This window comes from Oreochromis niloticus, linkage group LG10 (assembly GCF_001858045.2).
Source record: "Oreochromis niloticus isolate F11D_XX linkage group LG10, O_niloticus_UMD_NMBU, whole genome shotgun sequence".
In the NCBI taxonomy this organism is placed as follows: Eukaryota; Metazoa; Chordata; class Actinopteri; order Cichliformes; family Cichlidae; genus Oreochromis; species Oreochromis niloticus.
In genome coordinates, this window is record NC_031975.2 from 21,840,139 (window position 1) to 21,865,156 (window position 25,018).

Genomic DNA, 25,018 nt, shown 5'->3' on the forward strand with positions numbered 1-25,018 from the left:
GGGAGGTGGACCCACCTGAGCGGCACCTGCAATCACGCCTCTCGGGCGTAGTCTGTGCTCTCTCGGCTGTTTTGTGGGTGTGTGTCGGGCTGTGAGTTGAAAAGCTACAGCCAGCTGTTTGGGTACCGCAACCATGTGTGAAAAGTGGTCCATAACGTAATGCTTCAAAGCGTGTTCATGCAAACATTGTCGGATCTGCCGTGGTACAATGGGACTTCTGCTCATGAACCTGTGTGCACAGCGTCTGCAAATCGGCGCTGTACGAAGTAACTTCATCTTTACACAAAACTGTAAGCTGTTATCTGTGAAGCGTGAGCGGTGTTTGTTTTTACCATAGTTCATGGTGGAGAATGGGTGCTCTTCTGAGTTTTGCTCTCTGTAGCTGTATGAATGGCAAATTACACTGAATAGCAGCGGCATAGGCACACATAAAATTTCTTCTGAAATTTTCGCTTTCTAGTTCCAGTTTATTTTTGTTAGTGTTTTCCTAGTTCCCTTTGCTCTTGTGTGATTGCCTAAGTTTCGCTCTGGACATCAGCCTTAATAAATTCGGCTCGTGAGTAAGGTCCTGTAAGGTCGTGGTCCTTTACTTCACTACCCACGAGCTTTAGCATTCAAGTTCATTGAATTTGTTGACAATAAAATAAACAAAGGATTTTGACAGCTTGATTTAATCACAAATCCTTTTGTATTTTTTGACTGGGATCAAATGGCAAAATAATACCAGTAGTATTCTCTGATGCCTCTGACATTTACACTTTTTTGAATCAGTATTAATTTAGATTTAAATTTCTTTTGAATAACATGAACTAAAATTTTGTAAAGACAGAACTCAAATATGAACCTGCAGCCTTTGCTCCCCTCATATTCAGTATAGCAGACCATTCTCAAATTTTGATTTAGTATTCAGGTTTTCTCTCAAATATTTGTTTTACTGTACATTGCATGTACATTTACATTACTTTTTAAATTTGCACAGTAAAGTATAAAGCAGTAAAATATTTTTGCTTTTGCAGATTTGAAGATTAAAGCAATGAGGTTTTTTTATGGAATTAACATTTAATTTAGTCTCATTTATATGTATATATGTAATATTCAATAAAAAAACAACTATACAATTAATGTACTTGGTTTACAACATCTGTTTTTTTAAAACTCCTTTAATAAAACATAACCATTCATATAAATCAATAATAACGATTAGCTTGAGTTTGAAGCAAACAACCGAATAAAATAAAAACTTACCATATATTTTTAGAGATACATTCGCTTTTTTCAGTAACTTTCCTTTAGAGTCATGTTCTTCCAACTGGTAATATCCAGAGTGTTTCTTCATGGCTTTACCCAGTTTCAGTGTTCCATTATTTACGCCATTTGGTTGATTTACATATTCATGATTTAAAGACATAGTCCCATTAATGGCAGTTTTTACAACCCAGTATTTGATATCCTTCATGACTACAATTGAAGTATCAGTTTTATGTGACAGATGAAAAATTAACGACTGACCTACGGCTCCAAAACAATAATGGCTTCCAGGAGATTCTGAGAAAATGCACTCAACTGACCCTAAAAGAAGCAAGAAATAAAGACAAAAAATTTTTATGTAAAATATGGAATAAAATGAAACAGATTCTATAAACAAAACTGGTACAAATTTACAAATTCAATCAACATTTTCTGTATTGAAAACAGTACAATATACTATAAAATTAAATACCTTTTGCCAGGGCTGTTGTTACCAGAATTGTGATGCTGATGTAGATGAAAATCATTGTTTCTGTAACACAGAGGTCAACATTTGGAATCATGTCACACTTTTTTGGAAGGTATGCCTGCCCTAGTTTATTCTACTGATTCTACTTCTACTTATTCTTTTGATCACTTTGAGAATAAAGTCAAAATTCCTAGATAAAAGTCGAAATCCTATTTTGAGAAAATAAATAAATAAATGTGGAGATTAAGACAAACCTATACCCCCTATACCCTCTATAAAATGCCTTGTGTAGATGAGTTAGTAAAATCATACTTCATAGGATAGTTCACTTGGCAAGTGTGGAGAACAACGACGCTCCAAAATAGCTACTGACTAGGTCAGTTTACCGTCCGGGGCGGTGGTTTGCACTTTTTTGGTCAGTAGAAACCGGGTTTCGGGCGTGTAACTTTAACTTAAAACTTCGGGGAAGCCTGGGATGTGAAATGCCCCAAAATAGAGCTTTTCAGCTTTTAAATTGTGTTAGGGCATTAGATATGTGACCACGGTCCGGGGCCGATACTGGTTAATTGATCATAAAAAACTTGGAGTTTGTCCCTTGGAGGGTTAATTTAAAATTGTCTAAATTGTGTAGGTTTTGAAATGAGAGGCCTAAAATCTGTGCAGTTGTAATCATAGGACGTCTGTGTAAATATATTAAGAGACTTGTCGGAGTCTGTGAGTCAGGCTGGTATTATTTTTAGACTGTGTGTGTGTGTGTGAAAATGCAAATGAGGCAGCTGCGAGGTCCCTAGAGTTTCTGCATTTAAGACGCTGGGTTTTGTTTATTACAATATTGTAAGTAAAGTTTTTATTTCTTGCCATGACTGTATGACTGTTTGCTGGGTTTTGAGATAGGATACATAAACTGTTGAAACTTAGGACCGCTATTTGGGGTTTGAAAACTGAAATTGACTTTGAAATAATTTCATTAATAAATATGTCTGTAAGTGATGTCTCTTTTGGTGTGTTCAAGTAGGATGTTTTAGGATTTTTAGATGGGTTTTGGTTAAGTTTGAGATGATATACACAGTTACATTTGGTGTTTCTCAGGTATTGTGGTTGACTTTGAGTGATAAATATAGGTGTAAGTCATTTGACTATTGTTGGGCAGAGGAGGACTTTAGAAGATTGTAAGTGGTTTTTTTAGTCCGATAATATATAAGTAGTTAGATTTGACAGACTTGTTTACACTTTGGCTTTATGTTAATATAGGTTGCAACGGGCACAGAGGAAACACAGTACAACATCTTAAGGGTTTAAAATAATAATAAATAAATGAATGAAGTTTCTTAAGGGTTCTTGTGTGTTTTTTAGGGATAGTTTTTTGTGGGTTTTTAGGGGGAGTGTGTGTTTGTGGTGTTTGTGTGTGTCAAACGGGAGATAACATGAAAACAGAGGAATTAGAGACTAGAATGTCCTAGAAGGGAATAAAATGCAAATTAGCAAGCTGTGAACTGCTTAAACCACAGTTGGTTTCACAAGTACTGCTGCAAACAGTGTTGAATGCGTGTGTTTAAGACGCCATTTATGTTTATTAGAGGGTTATAAATAAAGTTTTGAGTTGCTGTAGTGGATGTATAGTAATTGACGGAGTTTTGAGTTATATATATATATATATATGGAGTCCATTGTATATACTTAAGAGTAACATATTACTTTCAGTAGTAATCTCTCTTCAGAAATAAAGGCTGTGGTGTTTTATTTTTCCAGTTAAGCGTGTGCTGTGAGAAGGATTAGAGGTTTCAATTGTTCTTATTTCATTTGCTCCTTCGGAGTTTGAAAAGCATGCCTGTAAAATACTTTTAGGAAAGTGTATTTTGAGTGATTTTAACGGTGTGAATGCTGTCAGTATTTGATCTGAGTGACTCTGTGTGATTTGTACCAAATAGTAAATAAGTAATAACAACACTAGGGAGGTTTATAGTAGAATGAGTGAAAAAGTGGAAGTTTGAGAGAAAAGGCAGTGTGTGTGTGAGACGATTATGAAAGTATTGTGTGAATGATGTCACAAAAAATGACAAATGCAAAAACTTAGTATATTTAAAAGTGTGTGTGAGAAGAGGGTGTATTGTTTTTAGACCAAGACTTAGTCAAACTAAAAGAGGGTTTATAGACTGTAAATATGAAAAAACAAGTGTTTGATTAATTTGTAGAAATAGGAAAGAGAAACAGGAAATACTGTGTGTGTAACAGGAAGGTGTGTGTGTGACTGATGATGTCAGGGGAGCACCCAGAGAAATAGACAGACGAGTTAAATTCTAAAAAGATGAAGCGAATGCATGTTTTAAGAAAAGTAATAAAGTAATAAATTATATTAATTACAGGGTTTAGAAAAGAGACAGACCGAGAGAAATAAATACATGAACTAACAATTACATTAATGAATTGAAAACGCACGTACACAAACTGTTACATGTGAAATAATAACAATTATTGTTGGGAAGTTTAATACACACATGAAATAAAGAAAGCAGTTTACACTCCTTTAATTTCCAGAACCAGTGTGTCCCCTAGACCTGATAACACCCTTGCCCAGTTGGCCCCCGTAACAGGAGAGCATGGAAGGCTGGACAGCCCATGACGGGTAAGATCCCACCTCGAAACCCTGGGACAACCTAAGGCAAGGCGCAGTCACGATTGCTTGAACCTAAGTCCCGGAGTGACCTTGGAGTCACTGGAGGAGACGGGACTTGAAGGGTACAGCCGCTGGGCACAGGCGGAGGGGAAATGTCATTAACAATGACCAGTGATGAGCCAGAGAGAGAAAACACACCCTGTCAAAAGGAGTCTGAAACACTGCAAAAGAAACATTTATAAAAATCACACATACAAACAGAAAATGTACTAACCGTACAGAGATAACTTGATGAAGATTAATGCATAGATAGTGACTAAAACCTGGCTAAGAACACAAGCATATGCAATGAAGATCAGTTTGCGGCTTGTATGAGTGAGAGAATGGTGTGGATATTTAATAAAATAGATGGAAAAAACAAAAGAAAAGTGTTTATAGGAGTGACTTAGGAGTGCTCCCATGCTGAGTGATCAAAACCAGTGATTAGTATAGAAAGAAAATGGAAATAATTGAATAATGTGATAAAGTTTAAACATGTATTTATTTTGCCAAGTTAAGTTGTTGAGATGTGGCTCAGTATGCAAATTAGTTCGGGAGCTCATGTGAGTGCGGATAGAGGAGCTTGCTGTGTGTGTGATTGAGGCCTTAAAGGAGAAGTTGACTGTTCAGAGGTGCAAATTTGATTAAGAGGTTTATAAATTAGTGTTGACACATTGTTATAACGTGTTTATATCTTAAGTTGAATCTGAGTATGGTAAAGTGCTTAAAGGGGGATATGGTTGTGTGTAAAACGGTGCAGTTTTGACAAGGTTTTCAGTGCGTTGAATGGGTGAAATTTAAGATGGTTTAAGATTTTTGGGGGCTGTTGTTTTTCATTTTAATAGAGGGAGTTTTGATAAACATGGACATGTCTAAAAGGGCCCATAGTTTTTGTAACAGTGCACTTAAAGAACCTGTCAGGTGATTTTGTTTTGTACTTTGATGAGCTAATAATCAGCTCTCTTTTTTCTCATTTTTGCTCTAAGCAGGCCTGGAAGAGAGTGAACTGACGGCGCGGACAAATTACCAAGTAAGGATTGCAGCGAGTCAATCCAGTCAAAAGCATAGAGAACTATTTTCCTAAAAAGGAAAATGAAATAAAACAAATGATTGAGCTCATTTTGCTGATGTGGAGCATCTGATGACGTGCGCGGAAGGCTACAGATCAGCAAAAAATATCATGTGTGAATGCATGTGAGTGAATGTGAATGACTGGACTAAGGTGGGAACGAGTAAATGTGGACAGACAATTTACCATGTGAGGAAAAGAAAGGGGATGCTTTGTTTTGCTTTTGCCATGAGCAGGACAAGTGGAAGATTTAATTCTGGGGATGCTGATGTTTGCTTGGAGGGAATCTTTGCTTTATTTATTGGGGTTGGATTATGTTATTACAGTATGAAATGCTAAACGCTAAAAGGGAAACATTGTTTGATATAACACATGTTACCATTAACTGAAGAAACACATGATTGATAACTGTTCTGTTTTAAGTTTTCTTTGTTGTAACACAGATTGGATCATAAATGGGGAGAGTTGAGTATGAAATGTAAAGTATAGGTTTTGTTTCCAGGAAATTCCAAGGATCCAGACTTTTGCATGGAGCAAGGAGTTTGAGAAGATTTGACATGATGATTAAATTGATTTTATTCCTTAAGCACAGGTTTACAGGGCTGGAGCAGATCTACCGGAGAGGAGGATTGCTGAGCTGTTCTGAGAGATGATATGACTAACCTTTTTCCTTTAATTTCTTAAGCCCGGGTGATGCATTTTGAGTTTTTTGAGTTTTTATTTATTTGGACACATCTGGTGTGTCCAAATATAAAGGGGGAATTTAAGAGGTAATTTGTAATGGGTTCTTTGAAATGGGTTCTAGGATCATTTTGTTGATAATTTAATTTAAAGTAAAATGAACTGAATCCTGTTTAGAAGATAAAAGGCTGGTGTTCATGAGAAGCGGTACACCAAATTTAAAGGGAAATTGCGGGACATTTTTGAATAAAAGATATGCTTTGGGGAAAACTAGTGAAGATTTTAGGAGTAGAAAATGTTTGATTTCTTTCTAATTTCTTTGTTTCTGCTTAGTAACTAGTGAGGCAGACGGTGTTAAAGATAAGTATGTAATAAGTGAACAGGAAACATGTGAGGGTGAGACGGGTGAAACAAAAGGTTGTAGATAATGGAAACTTGTCTAACTGGCATTAACAGTAACTTTTGCATGTTATGTATATGCCTGAAGCAAAAAGAGGCGTAAATCCTGATAGAAATTTTGAAGTGTGCTTTCCAGCGCAGATTTAGGCTGACATGGGGATGGTGTATATTTTACCCGGGGTGTGTTTAATAGAACTAAAAGTGTTGCTCACACACATAAAGAGTATTGAGATTAAGTAAAGTTAATAAAAAGGATAAAGCCCAGAACATGATATTGTGAACCAACTTTGAATGATTAAAGGAACATTGGATGAACACAGTAGATTAGTGAGGTGTAGCAGAGAGAGGCTTTTTGTTTTCTATCTTTTACAGGAGAAGATTTCAGGACCACAGCGACCACAGGGGGGCGAGAATCCTGGAAGCCTCAGACCGAATGGAACCAACCAGAGAAAGGAGAAAAACAGAGCACAAATACACCTAGTTGTTTATGTTACAAAGAAGATCAAAAGCTTGTTAGACATAGGTTATAATGGAAGCATAAAAGGGATGAGAGGAAATTTACATAACATAGAAATCCTGTGACAATTCGTAAATTGCCCAAACACAGTGTTCAGACCGGATATGCGCTACCCGTTAAAGGGGGCGAAGAAATCAGGCCTAAGTTTGAAAAATGAAATGGGTTAACTCGATAGAGGATGTTTCCAAAGGTTGAGAAAATAATGTAGGACCTTTTACCAGGAGAAAGCTAATTGTATCTTTTACACTTTACAGTGGGCACTGAGGGAATGTGGGGATTCAGAAATTCTTTTATTCCTACTATATAATCTGCATTATTATGATTGCATTAAGAACATGTTTTACAGCATTGTTTATCAGTAATATTGTTTACAGGGTTCATACTGCATTGAATATGTTTGTCATCACATTCATTCTATTCACAGGTTTAGTTCATTTTATACACATTGCATATCTGTGCTCGTTTAGAGTTGATGTTCTATCCAAGAGGGTTTTAAGCTTCACTGGTGAGAGTGTCCAGGTGATACATGTTGAGGGAAGATGAGAACATAGCAGGTTAATTGCATGCATGCTTACAATACACATAAATCTAGTAGCAGGCCTGAGCGAGGGCCCAAGTGTCTTCTACTTCTTATTTGAGACCTGCGCCAATTCAGTTTACTTAGTGATTGATGATGAGGGTCCATTCCACTAGATTTCCACTAGAGAGGGACCCAGGAAAGGAGCAGAGACCACTTAAGCATGAAGTGTTTCCAAGTGGGAGCTGGGGTTTTATTACTGGACCACCTAGATGACATGAGGTTATTGTCTGATTTGCTGAGTCACGGGACGGCTAGAGAGGGTCAGAGCGAAGGCGGTGGACCTGGGAATGGTGGTTTCGGGGCCCATGATGCCATTAATGGATCTAGAGGTGACAGAGTGGGTCGAGGAGTGACGTCTCTGGAAGAGACGTCAAGAGAGGGAATTGTAGAATTATAGGAATTATTTTATGGTTACTGTTCATAACCATCATCTTTATCATTGTATTAATTATCATTTCATCCAAGCATTTATTGAAGTTGCTGGCATTATGTTATAATTTGTATTACAGGTGTTATCATAATCACATATTAACATGTTTATTACAGGTGCAGTTAGAACCACTTAAATCGTTGAGTTAAATCTATAATCTTAAAAGCTTATATGCTGAGTATATTGTTACAGTAAAATAGTAGCTGAGCAAAGGCCTGAATGTATTCAGCTTCTTGTTGCATTTGAGTTTGCCTAGTAACAGGTGACAGAAGATGGGCCAAAGAGGAGGACAAGTCCATGGGGACCTCATCACCATATTTGGAAAAGGATGCCAGAAAGGGGAACTCCTGTCTCTGTAGTTATCTCTTAAAATTGATCATTGTCTGTAGAAGAGGCAAATAATGTTCTTAAGATGCAAATTATGTGCTTGTAAACGCAAGAGGGGGCGTCATAATACCCTGATGTTATAAAAGCAATCTGAAGTGTATTTTTGGGTGGGGATTTACAACTGATGGTTTCCAGTGTACGTCTCCCCACGCTGCGTGTATTCATTAAAAATCAATTGTTCAATCGACCTCTTCTGGACCATGATTGTTTTACTCTCGTCCTCAATTTCGGACCCGTAACATTGCTCATCAGCTTAGCAGTGACCATATATTTAATTCAGCTTCTCAAATGTGCAGCTTTAGCTGCTGTATACAGGGTTTAGCTTGTTAGTTGTTAGTATAGGTGTGCTCTATATTTCAGCAATGTCTCATCTAGGATGACAGGTTTTCAAGCAGGTCAAGTGCCTCTATGCACTTAATTAGTTTAGATATTTTCTTTATTTGTGTCCACCAAGGGCTGAGGGTGAGCTGCAGTCTCACCCTTTCCCAAGCTGGAGACATTTTCCTTTTCACACATTTCCCTTGGCTGAACAATAACACAGCCTTAGTATACCTTATGCATCTCTCTAATTTTTTTAATATGTTTTGTGTGAATTATCTGCTTTCATTTATTCTATTCATTCAGCTTGGTTGTCTACTCAATTTTGTTTTTTTTGTTGTTGCCAATTTACAGGGTGTTATTCTTCCTATTATTAGTTTGAATACCCTAAAGAGAAGCTCCAATTTAATTTAACCTTTTGTTTATTACACTTTATTTCGCTTGTATTTATATGTATTCAGTTGGGTCTGTATCCAGCCCTTTTTAAACTTTGATCTCTAATCTTTTATTTGACAAGGGATTATTATGTTCTTCCTTGTCTGAACTGCTTCTTTGTTTCTTACAGTCACGTACAAAATGTCCCTCTTTTCCACACCTCCAGCATGCAGTACTAGAGTCACTTTTTGGTGTTTGTTTAGGTCTGCCTCTACCTTTTGTCGATCCACTATGCATTCCTCTATCTTTCTTTTGGATTAGTCCTACTCTGGTTTGTTGTCCCTCTAGGATTTCTCCAAATACAAACACTAATTTTGTTCGGCGCCTGGACATTTCTTTTCTAGCCACTGCTCGTCAGCAGTGAGTCTTTTTGGGCTGATTTCCCATTTTTGTATTTTGATTATTATTTTGTTGTTAATAAATTTATTTAGTCACTTGTTATTTTCTTATTTTATATAGTTTTATACACAAAGTACAACAAATACAGTTTTCAATCCCTTGGCATGCTCGACTCGGGAGGGGATGGTCACATGCCCTTCAACTTCTGCTAAACAGAAGCGATGTGACTTTTATGAGATGAAACTCAACCCGTTTCCTTTGTCGCCAAGTCGTGAACTGAAAAGTGTGACACAGAACTAGTCTGGTCCACTAAGACCACAACGTGACTTAGTTCTCCAAAGTAAACACACACATAGTTTTGAACGCGCAGCTGTTATTTAACTTCCTATTATTTCACGGCTATTTCTCATCCTAAGTACTTATTATTTGTGGAGAGTCAATCCACCAGAATTTTCCAGAGATACTTTATGGCTATCTCAACAACCAATCCAATTCATTCAGTTTTTGGGTGAATGTGCCCAGACTCTTTTTATCTATTTCAGGCCTATTTTATTCTGTCTAATCGCATAGACATTTCACAATGGAGTCGTTTCTTACCCCTCCTGGATTCTCTGGCTAGTGTTGAGGTCACTCACTGGATCCCACCGCCGTGGCCTGGGGCTAAAGTCACCCACCTAGACCCGAATTTCACGTCCTAGGCTTTTCATCCTCCTCTCGGAGGGCTGTCGACAGTCTTACGGTGCCAGGTTCCCACGACGTCAGGATGCAGTGTGGACCTCTGGTTAGGGAGTCACGAACAATCTATTCGGTATTTCCCTCCTGTGCTCGAAGGACCAGAAATGTTAAGAGAAAACTCAGGAGGCAAGAAACACAGACTCAGCGCTATTTGCATGTACATGGGCGGTGCCCCGACACAGTCTCCACACAGCAACGTGTACAAGACATGTCACGGAGGATCGCGCTGGGGCATCAGCTTGTTCTTTATTATATAGGCAAACAGCTTGTATCATATTCTTAGGAGGAGCATACAAAGTATAAAAACAACTCCCTATATGGAGACTTAAGATATGGAGACTGAAGATATGTGAGTTCGGTGAGTTCGTTAGCCATATCAGGATGTGGCCTTGAACATTTCTACTTTCATTTGTGCAACTTCCTCTTTATGGTTTCAATCATACTCCTCATGTCATACACACACACACTAAGTTTAAATGAAGCTAAACACTATAAAAGTACAGGCAGTAGTAGAAGAATATAAATTTCCTTTAACAGTCACTGTCTCATCTATAGCGTTTAATGTGAAACTCTCAGGGGAAACTTCTCTAACCTCTGGTGTAAAACCAGATAGACAGGACTTTTAAGAAGTACTTTGCATTTGACCTCACAAGAAAGCAAACATTTTTTATTTAGTATTACTTTTAAATATATATTTTTTGGTCTTTTAACTGGCTTTATTGGACAGATACAGTGAAGATTGATAGGAAAGAGAGTGGGGAAGCCATGCGGCATAGGGCCATGGGTTGGACTCGAACCCAGGTCGAGTCCAACCCACAGGCTGTGTGTGTCTCTGTCTATATGTTACTCTGCTGTGACGGATACATGTATGCTGCCTCTTTCCCAAAGTCAGATATAGGTTCCACCTCCTGCAACACTTCATTGGATAAGCAGATGAAAAAATGGATGTCCTTTAGCACTCTTTATCAAAGAAAAAAAACAAGTATTTAATTCAATCCCACGACTGTCAATGATTTCAGCCATTTATTCTCTTTAATCTTTTTCATAAGATCTAATGTCGGCATTGGTCATACCTCACTGCATATAATTTACTCATTACCACACTTAGCATTCAGAGTCCTTTCTATTTCAGCTTGATTAAACAAAAGCTAACTTGTTTTACATGTGTCAAACATGTTAATGCTCTGGTTGCTTAAATTTATGTTTTTGTTTAGGCCACTTTGCAACCAACTTATCCACATTATTCAGAGACTGACATGTTGCTTATTATTTCATTTCTATCATTTTCCTCATTACATTCTAAGTCAGAACACTCAAAATTGCTCAGTCCTCTTTGTTTTGTACAGCTTTCATCAATCTCTGGATTCTTGCAGTTCTGCTTCAGTTTATCTCGTCTCAGGGTTTTCCATAATTCTCTCCAGTGATGTAACTGGACTATCATTTCTTTTTAAATGCAGCCTAGAAGCAAAAATAAGAACAGAAAAAATGTTCACATAAACAATGAAGGACTGGCTGAAACTGAGAGTAATAGAGTTAAGATGATAGTAAGATGATAGTAAGATGATAGTAGTTGCAGATATATTTTCCTATCCATTGCCTGCACCACAAAGTCATTCTGGTGCTATTATTGTAGGGTCTACCTTACAATATAGAGCCTTGAGGCAACTGTTGTTGTGATTTGGCACTGTATAAATTACACTGAATTGAATTGAATTGAAATTAAATTGAATTGAATTCGTGATGAGGTTATCCAGTCATGTTTGGTATTCTAACTGGCAAACTGTCAGGTCTGCGTAACCGAAAAATGTTAAATTTTGCAACGAATATAATCATCGTAATGACTGGTTCCCCAATCCCTGTAATCGCCTTCCAGTTAGCAATAGAGAGAGCAAACAAGAGGGAATGCAGTAGCAGAAAGCAGAAGAGGAGGTACAAGAGGGCAAACCAGTGGTACCTGAGTAGGATTTGTTTTTGTCTTAGTGACTGGTATGGAATACCACAACAGGATACCAGTGAGGTTAAAGAAAAACAAATATATGTGTAACAATAAAAGAGACCACTGAGAGAATGTGGACAAGGAGACAAATTAGAGGGAAAGTAGCAAACAAGTAAAACCTGTGCAACTGAAACAACATAGGGTATTTTCTCAGGAAAATGTAACATGAGTAGTTTTCTTTCAGACATGTCTTCACACAACCTGCCTGAGAGTTTACACTTAATTCTTTCAATTTTTTCAAATGTGAGGATCATGCAATTAATTTTAACTGTCAGAATTAGCTTACACCCAGGAATGCACTTAAAACATACCAGTACATATAAGACCCAAGGATCAAACAGCATGATCTTTTAGTACTAATCACACAAATCCTTCAGGTCATGCATAGCAGAAAGAAGAAAGAAATGAACGAATCACTACTTCCTCAAAAGAACTGACATAAACGATTCAATGTTTAAATGGAAATGCTCAGTTGTTGAGCATTTTTAAAATGACTGTACTATAATTAGCATGTTTCCAGAGTCTGCACAATTATAAAGGGCCTTAGCCCCTATGCTGAGTAACTAAGAAGAAACCTGGCAGGACAGGTTCTGTGTTATTATTGATATTTTAGCTGCACCTACATGACTGTGACATGAAACCAGTGCTTCACCAGACTCTTGTTTCTCACACTTTTGTCTCCTTCAACAACTGCTGCAATGACTGACTGATCCAGCTAAACAAAGAAGAGCATATTGTAAAGTTATAACTGACATTATTAAGCCATTTCATAATGTTAAATATGTTTAATAATGTTAATGATTATTACTTCCATTTTTTTCTTTGTTTAAGCTAGGGCATTATGTCGTTACTATTGAGTATGGCAGGGTATTTGTGTCACTTAAATATGAATATACAGTGTAATGCACACTGTGAAAAGCTAGAGGGGGCAGTTTTCAAATTGACTTCACTACTTTAGAGCAAATTCTGTTTTTGTTTTATTTTATTTTTGGTCTTTTTCTCAGTCTCATTGGCATGACAGCTTTTTCATTCTTTCCAACCTGCTGTGGAATAATAATGCAACATTAGTTTATATTAACTGTAATGGAGCTACAAAATTATGATTTACAAATAGCAGAGAGAACATTTATATTTTACACCTCAGTGAATTTTAGATTAGTGAATTTTAGATTAATCCTAAATATGTCCAAGATTTGGACATATTAACTTCACCAGGCGCTGCTTTCTGCCCTGCACTGACCCACTCTTCCTACTGCAGCTAAGGCAAAACCATACACCAGCCACAATGATATAGTTACTTATGTATACTCATTGTCCAAATCTCAGTTATATTCTGTACAAGTATGTTATTAAATGTGTATGTTCACATATACAGTGAAAGGTTAACTGAAAAAATAAATCTCAGTTAAAGCTTCAAACACAATTGTTAAGACCTTTTTCATGCCAAAGTTTATAACTCAAAAGGTTTGCAAATGTTTGAAATTCTTTGGAATATGTTGTGATATTACAAAACTGAATAGTCTGATCACATTTGCATTTGGCTTGCAATTTATGTAGCTTGGCTTATTTATCTACATATGTTTTGTTATTAATGACATGAACAAAAGAAAAGAAACAGGAGCCAAAAACTAGATACTCAGTTGTCAGGTGGGTATTTTTTTATAATGATGTGCACACAACTTTCACACTCATTAACTTTTAAACTCATCAAACCTGTTTTGTGTTATCTTACATGTAGGTTAACATGTAACACTGATTTGAAGTCTGGTACTCTCATAGTGTCATATATTTAGCACAGTCCAAGAGTCTGTTTAACAAATACATAAGAAAAAGGAGGACTGATATATGAAAGACTGAAATATTTATTTAATATTTTTACAGTTTAGAGCTTATTGATACAGTTATCACATCTATTAGAAATAATCTGTAAAGAAGGAGGCTGTGAAAAAATGGCATGCAATACATATTAAGCTAATGTGTTAATCTCAAAATCGTTAACATTAGTCACTCATGGAAACACAGCAGCTTGTGAAAGTAACAGTTAAAAAATATATAAATAAAAGTTTAGAAGGTTATTTTGAACAGTACAAAAGAGGTAATAGGAGCCGGGAACCGTGTGTGTTTGGGTGGAGTACATGTAAGCACAGCCTACATACAAGGTGTGGCGTGACTAGGCACAATGCAGTTTGAGGAAGACACAAGAGTCAGCAGCTTACCTCGAAAAAGGGTTATAATTATTTGACTATGAAAGATTATACTGAAACCATTGGCTTTCTGGGGCAGTGGGGACGTTTCCAGCAAATTGTCTTCTTCTCGCTCATTGCCACCATCATGCCAAATGGATTTGGTGCTTTCACTCTCGTTTTTCTGACTGATACACCAAGTCATCACTGCCTGGTATCTGGCATCAACCTCACTGAAGACTGGCGTAAAAGTGTCATCCCAATCAGAGTAAGTGACTGCGAGAGCCCCAACTCTGTGAAACAGCACATCAAAGAAAACATTTAAACTACTGATGCAGTTTTTCAGTGAAAAACATGCTTGGGAGAAATAGAAAACTACTTTTTGGAACTAAATGAGTTTTACATCGCTGTACAATCCAGAGAGAAGTTTAAATAAAAGTTTAAGTGGTTGAAAGTTTAAAAAAGCAGTGTAAACAATACATTTAACTGAAAACCATTAAATCTTCATGAAATGCAATAAAATATTTAAGAAAGTCATAAATTGGGATAGTAGTCATTGGTATCTGGTTTGTACAGGTGTAGATGTGATTGCCAGTTTGTCTACACAAACTGATATACTTAGATAAACTGAATTGTCTACACATCTGTATGTAAAGGACACTCTCTTTATAAATGGCCAGAAAAGTTAGTAATGTATTTCAGTATGCTGGTTTTAAGTTCTGTTATTACCAAGAAGAAGTGTCAGGAACTGTCTGCTCTTTGGGCTGGAGTTTATGTCATAACCTATCACAAGACTGCTATGCAACCAACTAAAATGTGTTGTAGTAAAGCAAGTAAGTAAAATTGTAGTCATATAGTACTGTTCAAGACAACAATCACAAAGTGCTTCACAAATAAATACCGGGGCATTAAAAAATAAAACAGACAAAAAATTAGCCAGACGCAATTCCAAAAAGATGCGTTTTAAGTTGTTTTTTTTAAATAGACTACTGAGCCCACAGATCTCAAGCTCAGAGATCCAGGTAGTGGGGTTTTGGTTGGGTCTACGGTGGCCCTGAGAGGCCAAACGAATTGCAACTTAAGAAAACACCAGCAATAAGAAAAACGCTGCAAAAGCACACAAAACACAATGGAAATAGGAAAAAAGAAAACAGAAATAGGAAAAAGCACAAGGGAAGGGTTTCTGGGGAAGACAAAAACCCGACAGACCAGTTGCAGGAATCCAAAACATAATAGGTGTGTTTTATCATGATTCATATAATAGTGATGATGGATTTTTAGGCTAGTAGTTAGGCTAACACACTTACCTCTCTTCTTTTCTTTCCTCACAAAACCATAGATCCTCCACTTCTTAGCCTATTTTGGTTCCTGCAACTGGTCCGTCGGGTTATTGTCTCCCCAGAAACACTTCCCTTGTGCTTTTGGAAATCTGTTTTTTTCCTATTCCTGTTTTCATTTTTCCTATTTCCGTTGTATTTTGTGTGCTTTTGCAGTGTTATTGCTGGTGTTTTCTTAAGTTGCAGTCCGTTTGGCCTCTCAGGGCCACCGTATGGGCCCTTTGTTGCCTCAGTATTACATATTTTTGTAAACACTATGACATCCTACCGAGTTTGTCTTAAATGTCTTAATACTAATAACATTAAAAGTGTTTGTATCCTTGTGACTATGAGGAGGTGGATGGGAAACAGGAGCTGAGCAGATGCAGCAGATACAGGTTGGATGTGGTTAGAAATCTCTCTGCTCAGGGATATATTCCTGGCATGGATGTCAACCTTACGGACCTGGAGGAGGAGGGCTGTGTAGATGGGTGGAGCTATAGCAAAGACATCTATGAATCCACTATAGTTTCTGAGGTATGGTCAATCCTTGTTCTACCTCTACTTATTTTTCATGTAGTATTTTTTTGCAGCATTGGCTGTTTTTTCTTGATGTTGCAGATATATCATTAACTTCTTAGTCTATGTGGCTCCTTTCCTCCTACCTTATCCAAGGCAGGGGATTTCAGCCCATCCATTTGTTCAACAGTTAGGACAGAACACACCTGTGAACATACAGTAGCTGCAGTCAGTCAGTATAGGAACGTGATATAAATTCCTGTGGAAAACTCTTTCTATATGTGTTGTTAATGTGAAGTTATCAATATGGCTTATTTCTCATTATCTTCTTGTAATCTTGTTGATCTTTGAGTCAAAGCAAATTAATTTTATCCTCAACTTGTCATCATCCTGTCAGTGCTTAAAATTCAACGTGCTCTATGGGGATTTATTTTCTGCACACCAGGAGAGACACACCCTTTTTCTTTCTACTTAGAGTGAAAAGACATTTGAATACACCCAGCAACAGTCAGCACATATCACACTAACTTTAACGTGGTTATTTATTTTGCACATATTCAGTCATTCAACTGTTAATATCTAATTTTCCAGTTTGACTTGGTGTGCAGTAACCAATGGAAGCAGCCGTTCACATCCACTGTTTTCTTCGTGGGAGTGCTCCTTGGATCATTCTTCTCAGGCCAGCTGTCAGACAGGTACTGACATGAGATTCATGTGAAAGAGACCAAACACCACACCATTCTTTAAAGGTCATTATACAACTGAAAGGCTTCAGTGTTTTGATATGAAGGTTGTCTTTATTGTAAAAAGAAATAAAAATGAAAGTCATTTAAAAAAGATCATGTTACAGTATACGCTTATAATAGTCAATAATATAAAAGACATGTATTATGCTGTTGTTGACAGCTTTTATTGAGCTTTGTAATACTTTTAAGATGTTTCTCCCGCTGAAAATGCTACATCCAGATGAACTTTTCTGCGATTTTCATTTATAATGGAGTTGTATTTTTATCATTATAATAAGAAATAGAGTACAGTGGTAGAACACAGTTATTATTTTGAGATATTTACTTATTTATTTTCAATTTGTGCTCCTTCTACCCCGCAATATTTTGAATACCGTTAGGTCCATCATTTCTGGGACAATGCACTTATTTTGTTATTTTGTCTGTGTACAGCACCACCCTGGATTATACATTTTTAAAAGTCCAGATTTTTAGATGCAATTCACACAATTGTATAGAAAATACAACACTTTTTATGCATGTATATGTTTACTAATATATTTATCTTCTCTGTCTAGATATGGCAGAAAACCCATTCTTTTTGCAGCTTTGGCACTACAGACAGTTTTCACCTTTGCTCAAGTCTTTTCTGGTTCATGGATTATGTTCCTCATCATCCTCTTCATCAACGGTTTGGGACAGATGTCCAACTTTGTGGCTGCTCTTGTGTTGGGTAGGATAGAACATTTATTTAGCTATGATAGGCGATTGTGGCTCAAGAGTTGGGCGTTTGCTCTGTAATCGGAAGGTTGCCGGTTCGAGCCCCGGCTCCGACAGTCTCGGTCGTTGTGTCCTTGGGCAAGACACTTCGCCCGTTGCCTACTGGTGGTGGTCAGAGGGCCCGGTGGCGCCAGTGTCCGGCAGCCTCACCTCTGTCAGGGTGGCTGTGGCTACAATGTAGCCTGCCATCACCAGTGTGTGAATGGGTGGATGACTGGTTGTGTAAAGTGCTTTGGGGTCCTTAGGGACTAGTAAAGCGCTATACAAATACAGGCCATTTACCATTTTTACCATGATGCAAAACTAAGGGCCAGATTTATAAGAGGGTGTCATGGTCCTGTGTCAGTGACCCAGTGTTTTTGAGTTTTGTACTTTTAGTTTTTGGTTTCTTGCTCACTCTAGCTCCTTAGCCCTTTAGTATTTCTTGAGTTCTAGTTTTAGGTTTTGTTATATGGCTTCCTGTGTTCTGTGTTTCCTGTTTTACTTTGAAGGTCTGTGTCTCTTGTCTCGTCATGTTAATTCGGATCAGCTGTGCCTCCCTCCCGTTTGCCATCCCTTGTTCCCTTTGTGTGTGTATTTATAGTGTGGGGTTGTCTTTGCTCACTGTCGGACTGTCTGTGTTACTTGGTGTATCTCTGCGGCTCCCTGCTCATCATCCCGTGTAGTTATGGTTTCAGGTTAGTTTTGGTAGCTCCCCATTCTGCATTTCCTGTTTTTTGCTACTCCTGTAAATAAAGCTAACTCGCATCTCAGCCTGTACCTGCATCTTGGGTCCTTACTCTCACACACCACATGACCGCTGCCGCAGCCATGACACCACAATCCTAAAAAGGGCCAATGGGAGCGTCAGGTTCTACTGCTGATCTACAAACATCATGCCAATTGATAAATGATGCAGTTTGAAAGATGCATTTTGATGCAATCTAACACAAGGAGCATAAATTAGGGAGCCAAGAATAGAAAACACCAGAGGAATGTCTAAGTGCAGGTTTTACACGTGTGCTTTGTACAGCAAAAAGAGCAGCAGATGTTTTGATGTAAGTGCAAAATTAGTCCGAAACTGAAGTCAGGTGACAGCTCAAATGGAGTGAAGGAGTCATTCAGAAGACAGCTGCTTTATTCCAGATCATTCTGCTGTAACTCTCACAGCTAACCTGTCAGGTGTCACATCACTCACATATTTCTGAGCAGTTTGTGCAGCCTCTATGCTTTTATTCAGTTTCTTAATGCACACTGTGTGAGTTTAGTCTGTGTGCCTTATATACCCAATGGCAAAGTGCATTTAATTATCACAAAAATCACTCTAAAAACACCTTTTGACAAGTCTTCACTGGCATGGCCCTGCTGCCTCCGGCACTTTCACTCTCTCCAGGGGGCTCAGCACACTTTTACATTAAAAAACATAGGCAGTGATTGGCAAATTTGCTGCAGATGCGTGAACCCTCTCAGTGGACACTGCTTCTAGAAGCACTCTGTCCCACGTGTCCCTTTGCAGCTGAGCCACAAACCACACCTCACTGCCATAAACAAATACAGATGTCAAAAAAATATACATGAAAGCTTATTTATTGTGGTGTGGCACTCTGCATGGTGTTGATAATATGCAAACAGAGTTTTTTGTGCACTTATGTTTTTATTCATCATTACCCCCTCTTTTTTTTGCAGGTTCTGAGGTCTTAACTGGCAAAGTGCGTGTCCTTTACTCATCTTTGGGCACATGTCTAGGCTTTGCTATTGGATACATGATACTTCCACTCTTAGCATACTTTTTAAGGGACTGGAAATCACTGTCATTGGCTTTATCTTTGCCTTGTGTGGCCTACATCCCCTTTTGGTGGTAGGTGGCACTCGCTCTAGCATATCTATCTGTCTACATTTATCTATATATAGCATTCCCTGTAGGAACTGAATCAAATGTAATGACTTGCTTGAAACTGTGGTGGACATTAGCAGATGAAGTCAGGGGGGAGTTTCCATAGACTGTGACATACACAGATGATATTGTTATCTAAAGACAGAGTACAGTGTAGGAAGATGTACAATGGAGGAAGATGATCCTCTGTCACAACCCCTAAAGGGAGCAGCTGAAAGAAAAAGAAGAAACTGTTCCAAATAACAAGTTTATTGACTTTATTTCACTGTCTTTTTTGCTTTGTCTCCAAAATCCCTCTGATCAAGTCTGCATCCTTTTGTTTGTGTTAAATATTAAGCCAGGCTTATGCCAGAGTCTCCCCGGTGGTTGCTTTCTCAAGGCAGAGTTGAGGAAGCCGAGGCCATTATAAGAACTGCTGCTAAGTGGAACAAAGTTCAAGCTCCGAGGATCATCTTTGAAGATTGTGGTGTAAGTAAACTTTCACTTACACATTACTGGATTAATCCAAGATGCAGAACACAGTTGTTATCATTTGAAACAAGTTCAAGTTTTACAAATAAATACATAAATAAAAATTACAAATATTTTTTTATATTTGACATTTGACTGATATTATTAGTATAAAAATGCATGAAAAAAGAGAAATCTTAAACATTTTTGTGTTTTAATATTTTTTGAAAAAGCCCTGCTCACACAGTCAAACTAATTTTATGAGTCTTCCAGACAGAAAAGATGCAGACACACTCAAAGGAGCATTACAATGTCTTTGACCTGCTGAGGCAGAGCAGCATCAGAGCCACAACACTCATCCTCTGCTTTGTGTTGTGAGTAAACAGTTTCCGTTTTCCATAAACGTTTTTGTGACATTTCACTAGTGTCACTAATACAGCAGTGAAGACAGTGTGGCACATAGCGGCTTAATGAGACATCCTCAGATAGAGAAAATAATGAAACAACAAGAAAATTACCAAACAATGAATTTGCCGGATTCCTCATGGAAATCAAAAGCAGATTTAGCAGATAAACAGCTAAAAATGACCTGTCTCTTAACTAAAAATGATTTTTTACTAAAAGAAAATTCATTTTTCTTTTGTTTTTTCATGTATTTGTGTTTTCCATGATATAAGATCTGCGATAGAAAAAACAATCACGATTTGCATTTGAAAAAAATGAATGCATGCAGAAAAATCTTGGGAAAGTTCACTTAGATGAAAAAAACGCTTTCATTTCCCTTTGATTTTCCCAGGTTCACTATGATTGTTGGCTACTATAGCCTGTCTTTCAATACAGCACAACTCCATGAAAACCCCTACATCAGTTGCTTCATCTCAGCAGTTGTAGAGATTCCAGCATACATTTCCAGCTGGTTGGCTCTGCTATACCTTCCACGACGGCTGTCTGTGATCCTTACGTTGGTCTTTGGAGCGGTGCCACTCTACCTGATTCAACTTGTTCCAGACGGTAAAATTTCTTAAAAGCAAGCTGCAAGAATTCACATTAGAACAATCGATCAGTCATATATAAGTTACTTATTGCTTAAAGTGTCCATACTATAATTTTTGGGTTCTTCCTTTTCCTTTGATGTGTGATACACACTACTGTGATTTTTTTTTCTATAATGTCATTCCAAGGAGCCAGACTTTCTTGTTGTTTATTTGTATTTTGTCTTGGTCTTCTAAATTTCAGTCCAGTCCTTGTACGTGTCCATTTTTGGGGAAAAAATGTTGTTAAGCCACTGTTAAGCACTGATTTATGAATCATTCAAGCATAACAAGGCAGCTAGCTCAAGGCATGAACCACTGTCGTGTCTACCTATAACTCACAACAAAGATCCAGTTCTAATGTATTGCTTTAGGCATTTGTTACTAGAAGCCTGCCATTAAACACATAATGTGTTCTCATTTCTTCAGTGGAATCTATAAAAATGTCAAATATAACAGTTTGACAAGGATGAAATTATATTTTTACAACAACAAGGTGCAAAGAGTGATGTTAGCTGAAAATGCAGCATAAGCTGGCATGGTGTGCAATGTATAGCTGTCAAAAAAACATTCCTAAGGAAGGTAAATAATTAAAATAAATAAAAAAGGCTGAGATATACCAAAATCCTCAAGAACTGGAACAAAAATAATTTTTTAAACTTTTGGTTTAAAAGTACCTATTATCTGAATGACAACAGCTTCAACTTTTAGCACGCCAATATAGTAAAAACATACCTATATAGAAAAACACGCAACGGCGAACATTCAGTCATGGATTGGCCTCCTAACAGCCTGGGCCTCAACATTATTGAGACATTATTAAGACAATCCCAGACCGTTTGTCTGGGATTGTCTTGACAGAGAACTGAACAAAAGGCAGGCAACAGACAAAGATGTGCTTTTGAATATCTGGAACCAAATATTGACTTTAAGCTTCTTTGTACTATACAAAGAAACCTATATTTCCATATGGGTTTGCACATATTCTAATAAATCACTGCACCTGTTTCCCATCTTCCAGGCAACATCTAGAGAAAAAGAGGACCAAAAGTCCCAAAAAATTATCTTTGGAAAGCACTGTAGCTATTTTGCACATAAAAGTTCTTCCAGTTACAAATTATAAAGCCTCTGGCAAAGACAGTTATTCTTTCATACATATAAAACACTGCCCCTTTCTTTGCCCGAGATAACTCATCTATCATTAGTTATCTGCAGCTCTATTTGATGCAGCGACATTGTGTCTGCAGAGCAGCTGTTTGGCAACATTTTCTACAAAGAACAAGAAATTGACTCAATCCAGATGCAAACAGCTGCCTTAGAGTCTGATAATATTTTCGCATTAGACCCACTTCTGCTAACTCTAAAATGTCTCAAAGCATTACAAAAGTTTAGGATTACTTTTTTTTTTTTTCATGTAATGTACACATGGAAAAAGGTAGCTTCCTGTATCTTTAGTTCTAGCATTGTCCATGGCTATTGTTGTTTACATTAGTACTAGTACTGACTGGGGGCTGATTAGTACAGTATCTATAGGCCCAGAGAATGCATGAATGCATTTCTTTCAGACTTTCTGCTGGAATCCACAGTCTCTTCTGGTTCATTATGTATCAGAAAACTACAGGTGTATGTTAAGGGAAGATAGCTTTCAGGAGACTATGCCAAAGTTGCCTTTGATCAGCTGACACTCACATGAGTCAGGCTTTTCTGGAGGTGGGGCCCTTAAAGGAACAGAGGTTGAAAAAGGACGAAAAAAACCCCAAAGCATCAGTGTGCATTGTGTGAAATGTGATGCGTTATTTAACATTATAGCATGTGAACCAACAAAAGTATGAACATGTAAATGATCATAATAGAAGAATAGAATTTGTTTTTGCGATCTTTTCGTGTTACTAGGCAGGAAGTGACTACATGATAGGTATATGCAGGATTATCATCTTATATAAAACAAGTTTCACATACTTGATTAGAGTTTTGTCTCTTACTGTTTACTTATATCCACAAACTAAACAAATGTATTATTCTTTAGATCTATCAAATCTGTCTCTTGCACTGGAAATGCTGGGTAAGTATTCAATCACGACTGGTTCCTCCCTGATGTTCGCCTACACCGCAGAGCTTTACCCAACAGTGCTCAGAAACACAGCAACGGGGATAAGCAATACTGTTTCCAGAATTGGAAGTTGCATTGCCCCTTTATTGTTAAGTCTGGGTGAGTGCACTGATTAATATTCATTTTTAATCATTTGCTGTTTTCTGCCTGAGCATTTTACATCATTTGATTAAATTTGTATATTTTATGCACACTCATAAAGGAGTTTTCTCTCATCCTAACTTCCCCCTCTGTGTCTTCAGGTATGTATTATAAGTATCTACCTCATATTATATTGGGGACTCTGGCTGTTGTGGCTGCCTTTGCGGCTCTTTTCCTTCCGGAGAGTTTTAAGAAACCTCTTCCTGAAACTATTGAACAAATGCACAGACGAGAAAGGTAAGCTACTTTCATTCATAGTTCATTTTACTAAAAACATGTTAAAATAACTTAAAAATAGGTTCCCAGTTAAAAGCAATTGTAATTTTACATTCTTATACAGCAAGTTCTTTAAACATGGTTCACAGTATGCAGAAAAGTATGTTGTCAGGCAAGTATTTGTCATTTAGGCAGTCATTGAAAGTAACTGAGTAGAAGCATGTTCATGGCGTAGATCATCTGATTAGATTTTAGCGCACCTATTATCTGCATGTATTTGCTTACTGATGGAAAAATACTAGTTTCCAAGGAATTGTGGAAACACCTTTGAAATTTGGTCAGGTTTAGAATTACCCTTTTGGAAAAATACAGTAACTATTTCAATAAACATACAAAGTCAGATTGTAATATTGACATCCTGGGTACGATTTCATAGGATTGATGAGGCCATTTCCCACAGTCTTGGGTCTACAAATCCCTCCCTCTGATGATTTTTTCTTATTTTTTTTTCTTATGTTTTTTAATCTCCGTTGGGGACAACTAACTACAAAGTACATACTTTGTTAGCCTACTTTTAATAACAATATTTGTAGCGGTACGCTACAGACTCAAAACTGCAAACAGTTATTACCAGAATCTGCAGCTCTTCTTTTATTCCAGTTTCAGTCTGACTCTAAATGTATCATTATGTTCTCTATAACTAAATGTTGGGTATGTAAATAGAAAAATCTGTGACTTAAGAGGTGAGATTGCTGTTTATTTCCAAGTGAACTTGGCTGCCACCAAGTGGCCAAATGTTTTTTTGCAGATTGAATGAAAGCCCTTATCCAACAGTACAAAAAATAAGTGTTAAGGCAGGTTACATCTTATAAGAACAAGTTCCTGATTATAATCACAGACCTCTCCCTTCCTTTGGTTTGTCTTCAGTTTTAAAATAGTAAAAAGACATGTGCATCGTAGTATTGTGCTGATAATGAAGGTTATCGCGGAAAATAAAACTCGTCTTTGTCTTTCCTCTTTAAAACAGGATGGAGTGCCCATGTCTTACTAGAAGTATGACCCCTGTACCCGTGGTACCACTGGACAGTCCACTATGATTATTTGTGTGTCCTGGTCTAGACAGATGTTGTTATTGTTTACAGTCCTTTATATTTAAGTTTTGTTTGGCTCTGTTGTCTGTTAAATTACTGAAAGCTGTATTATATATAAAAAGTCTCATAACAAAGATAGACCAATAATTTTCATTTTTTGTTTCATTTTGATATTTTTAATAAAACAATTTACAGTGTTTTTTACATCAATTTGCAAATGTTCATTTGATACTTAAAGTTACAAATACCTCATTTAACCCACATTAAACTACATGATCGCATTAAGCTTGTTTGTGCATTTATTTACTACGTCAGCTAGATATGATA

The 25,018-nt window shown here is 37.3% G+C and overlaps 2 protein-coding genes across 3 annotated transcripts in view; one reads left to right on the forward strand and one right to left on the reverse strand.

The window, feature by feature from the left end:
- Positions 1-10,790, reverse strand: part of LOC109203939 (uncharacterized) — a 36,891-nt gene extending 26,101 nt beyond the window's left edge. Inside the window, exons 1-4 of one of the 2 annotated variants that reach the window (XM_025910960.1) lie at positions 10,123-10,790; positions 1,721-1,780; positions 1,510-1,569; positions 1,246-1,338 (exon numbers count right to left, since the gene is read on the reverse strand). In XM_025910960.1, coding sequence (XP_025766745.1) covers positions 1,246-1,338; positions 1,510-1,569; positions 1,721-1,775 — 208 coding nt within the window. In that variant the 5' untranslated portion in view covers positions 1,776-1,780; positions 10,123-10,790. Of the gene's footprint in view, positions 1-1,245; positions 1,570-1,720; positions 1,781-10,122 lie in introns of both variants that reach the window. The other variant, XM_025910959.1, reaches the window with a different exon arrangement.
- A 3,576-nt stretch (positions 10,791-14,366) lies between these two features.
- Positions 14,367-24,966, forward strand: LOC100708099 (solute carrier family 22 member 5). Its single transcript, XM_019363473.2, has 11 exons — positions 14,367-14,707; positions 16,110-16,292; positions 16,866-16,969; positions 17,578-17,732; positions 19,445-19,616; positions 19,994-20,120; positions 20,376-20,476; positions 20,899-21,113; positions 23,160-23,342; positions 23,486-23,621; positions 24,628-24,966. The coding sequence occupies exons 1-11, from the start codon at positions 14,501-14,503 to the stop codon at positions 24,695-24,697; spliced, it is 1,653 nt and encodes a 550-aa protein (XP_019219018.1). The 5' UTR covers positions 14,367-14,500; the 3' UTR covers positions 24,698-24,966.
- The last annotated feature ends 52 nt before the right edge of the window (positions 24,967-25,018 follow it).